This window comes from Montipora capricornis, chromosome 12, assembly GCF_036669925.1.
Source record: "Montipora capricornis isolate CH-2021 chromosome 12, ASM3666992v2, whole genome shotgun sequence".
NCBI classification, from domain to species: Eukaryota; Metazoa; Cnidaria; class Anthozoa; order Scleractinia; family Acroporidae; genus Montipora; species Montipora capricornis.
This window is the reverse complement of record NC_090894.1, coordinates 21,459,317-21,469,316: the sequence shown is the minus strand read 5'-3', so window position 1 is coordinate 21,469,316 and position 10,000 is coordinate 21,459,317. Positions and strand designations below refer to the sequence as shown.

General features: G+C 40.0%; 2 protein-coding genes across 6 annotated transcripts in view; both read right to left on the bottom strand.

Annotated features, from left to right (window-relative positions):
* LOC138026468 (ral GTPase-activating protein subunit beta-like) overlaps positions 1-5,240 on the bottom strand; it is a 26,915-nt gene extending 21,675 nt beyond the window's left edge. The window contains exons 1-4 of the mRNA XM_068873835.1: positions 3,455-5,240; positions 1,727-1,895; positions 1,188-1,330; positions 195-292 (exon numbers count right to left, since the gene is read on the bottom strand). Coding sequence (XP_068729936.1) covers positions 195-292; positions 1,188-1,330; positions 1,727-1,895; positions 3,455-4,938 — 1,894 coding nt within the window. The 5' untranslated portion in view covers positions 4,939-5,240. The remainder of the gene's footprint in view (positions 1-194; positions 293-1,187; positions 1,331-1,726; positions 1,896-3,454) is intronic.
* Positions 5,241-7,173: 1,933 nt separating this feature from the next.
* The window catches only part of LOC138026222 (DNA helicase MCM8-like), a 32,998-nt gene continuing 30,171 nt past the window's right edge, over positions 7,174-10,000 (bottom strand). For all 5 annotated transcript variants that reach the window (XM_068873457.1, XM_068873458.1, XM_068873461.1 and 2 more), the window contains 5 exons: positions 9,837-9,902; positions 9,242-9,334; positions 7,789-7,950; positions 7,477-7,566; positions 7,174-7,402 (listed from right to left, as the gene is read on the bottom strand). In XM_068873457.1, the coding sequence (XP_068729558.1) occupies positions 7,286-7,402; positions 7,477-7,566; positions 7,789-7,950; positions 9,242-9,334; positions 9,837-9,902 (528 nt within the window). In that variant the 3' untranslated portion in view covers positions 7,174-7,285. The remainder of the gene's footprint in view (positions 7,403-7,476; positions 7,567-7,788; positions 7,951-9,241; positions 9,335-9,836; positions 9,903-10,000) is intronic.

The following is a 10,000-nucleotide window of genomic DNA, read 5'->3' as shown; positions in this document are numbered from 1 at the left end:
TCAATTGGGATCATTGTAAGTCCCAAGAGCAACTGGAAACAATGTGTATGCAAAATTTTGTAGAGCAAACAAAGAGTATTATGGTATTTTTGAAAGTGGCTTATTGGTTTTACTACATCAGCTGGATAGTGATTTATCTGGTGAATAGCGTTATCCACCTTTTCAACAACCAGAGGCCAGACAGATAATTGTACCTTTTATCGCAAGGTTCTTGAAGTGCAGCGGCAAGCACAGCATGGATAAAAGAAGATGAATAGCAGCTCTACGTAGCTCAGTTGTGTGAACATTACACCTTTGATAAAAAAAGTGTGCACTAATCTAAAATTCTACTCGAAAAAAAATCATTAAATTCTTGAGTTTTAGGGAAACATGAGTCAATGCGTCAATGAGTCATGAGTCAATAAGCCATAAGTCAAGTTATGAGTCTAACCCTAACCCTGTCCTTAACCCTAACCCTCACCCAAACTTCTCACCCGCCTTACAGCTTGACTCATGGCTCATTGACTCATGACTCATGACTCATTGACTCATGAAACAAGAAAATTCAAACTAAACACTAGCTTCTTTTATGTCAGCCATGAACATCAGCCTTAAAATGGTTATTTCATTTAACAAGTATTAACTGGTTAAAAGTATATTTCTTTATTCTCCATTGCCTGAGGCATCAATCGAGTTAGTTACATGTATGTTAAAGAAAACTACTGGTAGTGGATCATGCAGTAAAAAATTGCACCCAAAGGCCTAATTACTGATCTATAGGTTAGCCATGTGGTTAATGTTAGGGTTAAGCTAGGGTTAGGTAATGAGATATGTATATGTACTGCGTTTTAGTTAAGTTATGAAATACAAGTGTTGATTATAGCGTTGCAGCTTTCTGCATAAATTTATTTGCATACCATTAAGCAACTACATGTAACATAAGTCCTCGCCAATGCCTAATAAAGCTGCTGCTTTGTTGATTTTCCTAGTCTCCATTGTGGAGTTCAGCTGCCTTATTGCACAGTTACACCAAAGTAGATGGAATTCTTTCAATTGCAAAAATTACAAAGTTAACTTAAAAATTGAATTGATCAGGTTTAAACATGACTTGAAATTTGGCCAAAAAAAATCATTGAAGTTTTTTTACAGTTATTTTTAATTACAGTTAAGTTTCAATTATAACAATTACTACAGTTCAAAGAGGATACCTTATTAGAATTTCCTTTCTGGGCAATACCATCTCTAGTGCAGTAATCAGATGTGGCAACAAAACTTGCACTCCTTGAAGATCAACTCTTAAAAGGTCAGCTGAATTTAGCAGGATACTACAAAGAACATGGCCTGTGAATGACTGAAAGAAAAGAGACAGCTTCTGGTATACATTGACTTCGGTAGACTTCACACACCAAGGATCAAAAAAAAATTGTTTTATTTTACAAGTAACCCATTTCACATCAGACATTTCATTTTACACCAATTTACATGTAATTTCCTTATTCCCAATCTATTTTTTCAATTTCCACTTTCTTATTCAGTACATAAATACAAGACTTCTCATTTCTCATTTTCCAAGTTTCATTACGGTATACACATTTTCCACTTATTCACACTTTTCAATTTCCAATTCTCATTTTTCACCTCCCTCTTGTCCTCTTCACAGTTCATATTCCCCAGTTCCAAACTGACAAAACAATATTGTTTTGTCAAGTTGCAAGTTCACCATTTACCGCAATTTACCATTACTCACCTCTGAGTAAAGCAGTCCTATTGCCAACGCTAAATAAAACCTTGAAAGATAGACAGGCCTGATCTCTTCACCAGACCGATGGCTGCAGAAAATGCGACACAAGGCTCCATATGCCTCAGCTCGTCCAGGCTCAAAATCATTGTCAAGACTGTTTCCAACTGGTTGAAAGCTAAATTGGTTAGAGAAAACAGAAATAAAAACTTTCACAACCTGGTTTTTGGGAGTTCTGTAAAGTGAAAGTGTCCAATGCAAAAAAAATTGAGTTAGGAATACAAGTTACCCTTGTTTGCTTTCATGTGATTCCAAAAGAGCATAAAAGCAAAGGCAAAAAAAAATTAATGCTTAAGGTGTTTATGCCATCAATGCTTTTTCTTAAAAGTTTCATTCAAAGTTAGATTACAGCAAAGGAAGAAGAGAGCTTTGCTAAGATACTCTGTACTTGACGTACGATCACTGTATGAATACTTTTGAGTGATAATGTGCAAGATAAACTTTGATGGAAGTCAAGGTTTCCTACTGTATGTGGTATCATCACCGTAGGCAAAAGGTTTCAAAGTGATTTTTTAGGTGGACATTTTAGAAAAAAGGTAAACTGGCTAAACTGAAGTTTTAGGATTTGTTATGTGAGTGTTGGTCTGATGCCGGTCTCCTAAACCGAAGTTCATGACCTCCTGAGCGAACCAGTTAGTGGTTGAATCTTTGTATAGCGCTAAATTTATAATTTTTATCTTACTGTTAATTTTTAGTACAACTTATTTAATAGCATGTCACACACCACCTTGCCATTGTTGAAAACCCTTTCATTTTTATTTTAATGGATAACTTACTCACAAGGCTGTATATTCATAACCGTTTACTTTTGCAGTGTGGTCAGTAGTAAGTGCATGTAATTGCACCAGGTTTAATTAAATTGGTCAGTAAAAATGCAGAATGCAGTAAGAACTGAGACCCTTTACTTATGCTATCTTAGCATCAATCAAGGCTTGGGGTTGTCTCTGTGGATGACTGTCTGCATTTTACACTGACCAGGTTAACTGTAAAATCCTTCTACAGAGAAAGTATAATCACCACATACTTAGTACATACTTACTTACTTAATTGACCGCTCCCCATAGGGGCTTTTCGGGGCCAATGAAACACAACGAAACCACGGAACAGAACAACAACTGTTCCAACAACAACAACAACTGAGTCCCAACTGGTTGGAGGCAAACTAGTTGGTTTTTTACAAGTGCAGATGGGAAGTTGAACCAGGGACTACCAGGATCAAATTCAACAAGTGGTCAAAGCGGGTCTTGAACCCTGGATCTCGGGATCTCAAGGCAAGCGCCCTAACCACTTGGCCACACTGCCTACTATTGATTTACATTTTGTAGAGTTTCTTAGTACTAACAGTGATGTTGTTCTGGGAAATTTCATTAATTTGATGTTTAGTACTTTATATAAACCAGGATTAGTAGCATCTTAAAAATTATTCTATACTTTTCCCACGACCATTGAAAACTGTACAAGTCAGGTATTGTTCTTTGTAAGTACATGGACATGCATAGCCAACCAGTTGTATATGTGTATGTATCTTACCAGTTGGGGTTAAATTTTCGGCATGTGGTGTTTGATTTGAAATACTTCTCTCCCAGTTCACTGCTACAAAGAGCATTTAAAGACATCTGTATCGAAGATAATTGTGCACTGTAAAAAATTAAGGATGAACATGTTTTCTACACTTACCCAACTTTTGCCATCCCTGCTATTTCAGGAACACCATTTCCAATGAATCCATCATATATCTTACAAAGAGCCTTAAAATTCAATGGCATGTCTAGCTTAGCAAACACAGCATCAAAAAGCCAGGATCCAAACAAATGCAACACACTATCTCCTGATGGTTTATCATTGCCTGTTAATGAAAACTGTGAGAAAAGAACTGATGCTGATGGTACGCTTGACAGTTCTGCTTTCTGCAGTACTCCTGTAGGTGGAGGACCACTACTGTGTCTTGCAGGAACTGTCTGCGACCTTGTAATCAGTCCTGTCTGGTCACTTAGGCCTAACGCTACACCTACACTAAGTCCTTTATGGTCACGCTTTTTGGCAGAAAGTGGACTTGAGCTTTTTATTGGCGCTGGAATTGGAGTGTACTTGACAGGTTCATCAAATGTGGTTGTAGTGCTCAAGAAAGCATTGACAAGGATTGCGATTCCTTTCATTGCTTGTAAAAAATTCTGTGGAAGAGTCTGCAAACACTGGTGTTTTTCAGGTGAGATAACCTCTTTACTCACTAATGCAAACTCTTTGAATTTTGGTGTTGCACCGATGACTTCCTTCTTGCAAAGGTCAACAGGATTTCCAATGATGTGAAGAATTCTGAACCAACACTGGATCAAACATTCATTGACTAAATTGGCTGGCATGTGGACATCATTTTTCCTTGCAGTTACCAAAGGTAAAGGAAACTTGGCACCATACAAATACTGGATCACTCTCTTGGTAAGGGATAGAGAAGTTCTACTCCAATAGTCCACCATGGCACTGTGATGCCGCCAGGACACACAAAGCTCATGTAGAGTTTTCCACATCGACGGCATGGGAAAATGATGGTGACAAGCATGCAACCAAACTTCAAATAACACAGCAATCAGTTTCTCACACAAGTGTTCGGCAAGTCCTCCTGATGTACTTGGCGGAGACAGAAGCAGATCATTGATTATCATCAAGAATTTAAGCAATGCCTCCCATGTCAGGGGGGACAGCATGACCTCTGCCGCCATGGCTTGAATATTTTGCAGAACCCTGATACACAGCGAGGCTTGTAAAGCTAAATTGCCTTCCTCCCTGTGTACGAAAAGGTTACGGAAGTGTTGGAAGATGTCTCTTGCATACTTTTCTGGGGATCTTAAGAGAGGGTCAGGAAGTCCCTTCTTGGGATTGGCTAATGCTGTGAGCCAATCAAGATAAATATTTACACAGCCTTTCACGATTTCACCGTCACTTTCAGTCATTTGGAGAGTAAGACCATGACACAAAACTTCCATAATCCAGTCAAGTTCCTTCGCTGACTTCAGCGATTCACGTATCTCAGAGTTCCCTAGTGTTCTTACTACTGTGTAAGCAACATCCCTTCCAACGGTAGAAGGAAACCTGCACAGAACGCTCCTGTTGCTATGATCACGCTGCAGCGTGTGTCGCAAAGAAACCCACTCAGAATACATCATGCAACTCAGAAGAACGCTCCGTGCTCACACAACCGGTCACAAACGGCAAGAAATCTGTCTCACAGACTTAACCTTTGATCGGGCAGCCTACTAAGGTGGAACTTCAAAAAATGCTCTTTTCCCTTAGGAAATGCTAGACTTGTTCTCCTCTCGGTTTAGAGCTTTACGCTCAAGTCTATGTTCCCCCAAGATACAAAAAGAGGAGCTTCTGCGATAGGAAAGTAAAGAAAACCAACGCCATTTTGCTCCAAGGAATATCCGCTGGCTGAACTGTGTGATTCTTGCCCTGTCATGTCACGAACGACGAACGAGTTGTAATGTCGTTGCGCATACAAACTGCGCATCACACAATCATAATGTCACGCGATGATATAATTTGTTAGGACTGCGAGGTGTCGAAAGCAAGACAAAAACATCGTCCAAAAATGGTGTGCGCTGTTTACTATGGAACCTAAACACTGACTAAACGTTAGCGACTGTAATGTAATGCAAGTCAAAACACCTTAAACTTCCCCTACCCAGTCTGCCCTCGACTGCGCATTTCTCCTACTCTCGTAGCCTGTTCACAGGCTACCCAGTAGGTGAAATTCAAGCTTACTTCAGACTGTAGAGATTTTGCACGGCAGCCATGTTGCATGGCAGGAACAATTAAATTTTTTTGCATTAGAAAGAACATTTGTTCCCATGGGAAAAAGAATCTGTTGTTCCTGCCATGCAACATGGCTGCCGTGCAAAACCTCTATCGTACTGGCTACGAAAGACATATATTTCAACTGCAGGGCGCAGTTGTGGAATGCGCTACCTGTGATTTTATTCGTACCACTGGGTTAATAGGTCTTAAAATGAGAATCCAGGGCAGCCTTTTGAATAGCCGCTTTTCTTTTGAATCAATTTTTCTTTAAATATATTAAATTAATTTGGTTATTTACCCGTATATGTTATGCTATGCTATATTTATTTAGCTGTAAATGTAATGTCTCCAAGATAGTAGCTCTTGTAGTTACTCTGAAATTTGAGATGAAAGAAATTTTATGCATGTGTGTATGTTACCTTCAGCAGGGCGCGTGCGTACACTTTGTATTCCGCGACTCCAGTGCTTACCATGTGAGAGAGAAAATGACTTTTCCCTTGAATATTTAAGCGACCGAAACCTTACGTTTAATTGTAATGACAAGGGCGGTCTGGAGCTGTGAGTAGGAGTGGGATTGGTCACATATGGTTTAGGGGCGACATATCTCTCCCTCAATGCCGTACCGGGAGGAAGGTCGGTAGCAGAAACTAGCGAAGGGCCAACTGCGTCCAAAAGCCATCGCACGGGCCGAAATCCCGGGATGGCTCGTTTGGTACGACGCTCCAGCGCCACATCTGGAGGTACTGCATTTTTCTCTCTTGTTCAACCATTCCATCAGCACATGCGTAAATGTTCTGGCTCTCCGATACCCAGCATAGCAAAAAAAGATGTCGGTCTTTACAAGGAATTGACATTTGAGTTCATTTTACAGCTATAAACGTAACGTAAGAACCGTTCGTGTCTGGTCTTCTCAAAACAGAGGTGAGAGATTGTTTCATGCTGACTGGGACACCTAAAATGCTTTGTTGTAAACATGGCAATTCACGAGTGAAGGTGTCTCTCTGGCCTTTCTGTGGACGAATTCCAGGACCTACTGATACAATTCGTCGGCAAATTTTGAAAGCTAAAAACTTCAATGGATGCTGTCAGTTTGCTGGTAGGACTGGGTGGCCCGATTTTATAAAAAAAATCTATGAAATGAGAATCGGGGTCTTCCCTTGTCAAGGCATGGGCATGAACGAGGCAACTTGAGAAACACGAGACTGGTTCTCATCAAATGTCTGAAGCGCGGCTGGAGGAAAAATTTCTAGTCAGATACTAAGAAGTAACCCTGGTGTGCGCTGTTAATGTAGACTTTTGATTTTGATTTCGGATCATCCCAATCATGAAGGTTACTTATGTAGTAAGAAAAGGAAAGCCTGAAAAATTCTCCTACTCTGAATAGTGACTTATGCCCTGGGTAAAGTTATCTTGCATTTGAACAACTGGGGCTAGAAATTTGAAGTCTTGCCATAGGATGATATTACATCTGTAGAGTTAAAGCCAACTAGAGCTTTAATGGACACCGAAATAAAGGGCTCTTGTTTGAAGACAGCCCATTGCCACTTAGACTTGGCAATATCGTGAGCGGAACAAAAAAAGAGCTCTTAAAAGTTCGGAAATCAAACAGAAACTTTTTTCAACAAACTAAGGCTCTTTATACATTTTTCTAAAGCAGTTTACAAGAAATCTTACAATTTTAAAATCATAAACGGATGATCAAATAAAACAACCTAACTACAGACAGCTTGAGGTCTGCAGCTGGTAAACTCTTGGGCCTTTCTTGAGTAGAAAACCTTGATTGTTTAGTGAGTACACAAAATCTTCGAAGTTACGAATCTGAAGTCGCAAGTCCTATTGAAAAGAAAAAGGAAAGAGTTAAGAGGCTGAAGAAAAAACAGTTAAAATATTTGTTACTGCACCGTTACCTTTGCTATTCTTCTCAATTGATCCACGGTGAAAAGAGAATTGTACTCCCTCTCCGATACGCGGCTTAGCTCAGCGACAAAGCGTTTGGACTGAAAAAGAGAGCAAAACAAACGTATAGGAGTAGTCACCACTTGTTTGGCCTTCAGGGTCACTCAATTCAAAACGCGATGCAGCCGTTTTTTTATTATTATTCATACTATTCACAAAATAACAACTGGCAGCTGTTTTTTGTGTCTGGCTGGCAATAAATGCACGGTGTATCTTTCCCGCCCTTCGAGTTATCCTCAAAAAAAGAAACGAAAAGAAACTACCTGAGCTCTGGAGCTCATTCCTGAGCCGTGTTGGGATCGTTGAAAGTCCAAGTTTCCAAAGTCGTCACTAAACGTATCAAGCAGGCTATATTTCATAATCTCCACAACATCATGAGCGTCTTGTTGACTTGCTTTCTCACGCATCTCTAACCGAGCTCGAGCCTGAAATAACATCGCATGGAGTAATTAACACTGAGTTCATTTATTTAAAAGTTGAAAATGGTCACCCACACTTTAGGGCCTTCATTCGTCCACGCAATCAAAGTACTGGAAAATTTTGCGGTAGTTGGATCGTGCTCTGCTTGCTGGGATCAACAGTTTCAATCCCAACCAATGACAGCAGCTTTTGAATTGAACTCCCTTTTCTAAGCTTTTTTAGGTTAAAATGCAGCAACTCCGCATCCTCTGATTTACTATTATCGTTAATTTTAACGTTCCTCAGTTTGACTTGACGATCAACGTTAATTTTAAACTATGACAGTTTGAAAGGGTCATGGAAAATAAACATTTTGATTAGAAACGATGAAAAACGACCTTTGCTGACTATCCCCTTGACAGAATCACTTCCACACCCACACACCCCTAGCCACGAAAAACGTATTTTTTTTAGAAAAAGGAAATAATGCTATTGTCCCTAAACCCTTTGGAAATGTGTCTAATCACTCGCTATCCTTGGGTTTCACTCACGTGATCAACAGATATGTTCTTCAACGAAAACGAAAGAAAAAGTTTGCACAACAATAAAATTCAATTCCCGGAGAATATACCAATTTCGATATATTAAAATTCAGTTCGAAACAAAAGGCATCATCTCGAGGCTCTGGGGAATAAACTCATACAAATCCTTCTATTTATTCCCCAGAGCCTCGAGATGACGTTTTTTGTTTCGGACTGAATTTTAATATATCGAAATTGGTCTATCATTTGGATCGGGACTCCAACATGGCCTCCGTGAGCTCATGTGAAAACCAAGATTTGGAAAAATGTCAAACAGTAAATGCAAAGGGTTGGTCATGAAATTTCAAAATAGCTTTAAAATCAACGGTTAGGCTAAATCACTGTAGAGCAGCGATTTTCTATACCAGACGTAAACCAACGCGCGTATGTGCGTGTGTTTTTTAATTTACTAGTGGTGAGAGGACTCGCCTTCCACCAATGTGGCGCGGGTTCGAGTCACAGATTCGGCGCCATATGTGGGTTTGTAGGTTCTCTACTCTGCTCCGAGAGGTTTTTCTCAGGGTACTCCGGGTTTCCCCTCTCCTCAAAAACCAGTCCAATCTTTAATTTCAGTTGATTTGATTTGACTTCCTTACAGTATCCCCAATTAGTGCTCTCCCCCCCCCCCCCCGGGCCAGACTTTTCCCGCGCGCGTGCCACCAATGTGGCGAGAACAACACCATCTAGAGCCCGCGAAAAGGCTACCATCGCCGAACTGAATTGACTTGTCAAGCACCTGCGTTAGTCTTATTAGCGACTCCAGTTGTCTCGTGGTGATAGGCGTGCTGTCTGAACTCTGATGCTGGCGTCTCAAATCAAGGTAAAAATTCTGTCATCAGATCAAGAAGCAAAAACAAAAATAGGTTTTAGTGATTAAACGAACCCATTAGTAGACCTAAAAGCAATACTGGTTACCCTTACAAAGCTAAACTACAGGAATATGTTTGGCAAGATTAAAACAAAGCTTCTCCTTATTCCCGACAAGGAAACTCCTAATGTGGGCAGTAAACAGTTCGATTACCCAATCACATTACTGCATTTCAAATGACGTCAAAGCGAAACTTTCCAGAAAGTTCCACGGAGAGATGACGTTGTTTGCATCTGCGTTCGCTAAGCCAATGAAAATTCGCACTCGTTTGTTTTTGTTTGATAAGCCAATTAAATAGCCTCAATTAAATGGTATGCATTTTTGTTTACGTTCTGTTTTTACGTCCTAGATTGGTTGCAAACCACCTCTTTCACCTCTTTCATAACCATTCAATTTAAGGAAATATAACCCCAAATGAGGTAAGTGACCTTAGACAACTACCATTCGAGGTTAGTTACATCACCTGCAAGACTTCAGCCGCTGCGGGCGTAAGTTTGGGGTTGACATAAGTTCTGGCGTAACCAACATACTGAGAATTAAACGTGAAAGAATTTGATAAAATAAAATTACTGAAAAGCTAAGACTTGGAAAAGCTCCATGACGCTTAAACAACCTAAAGTTTTCTTT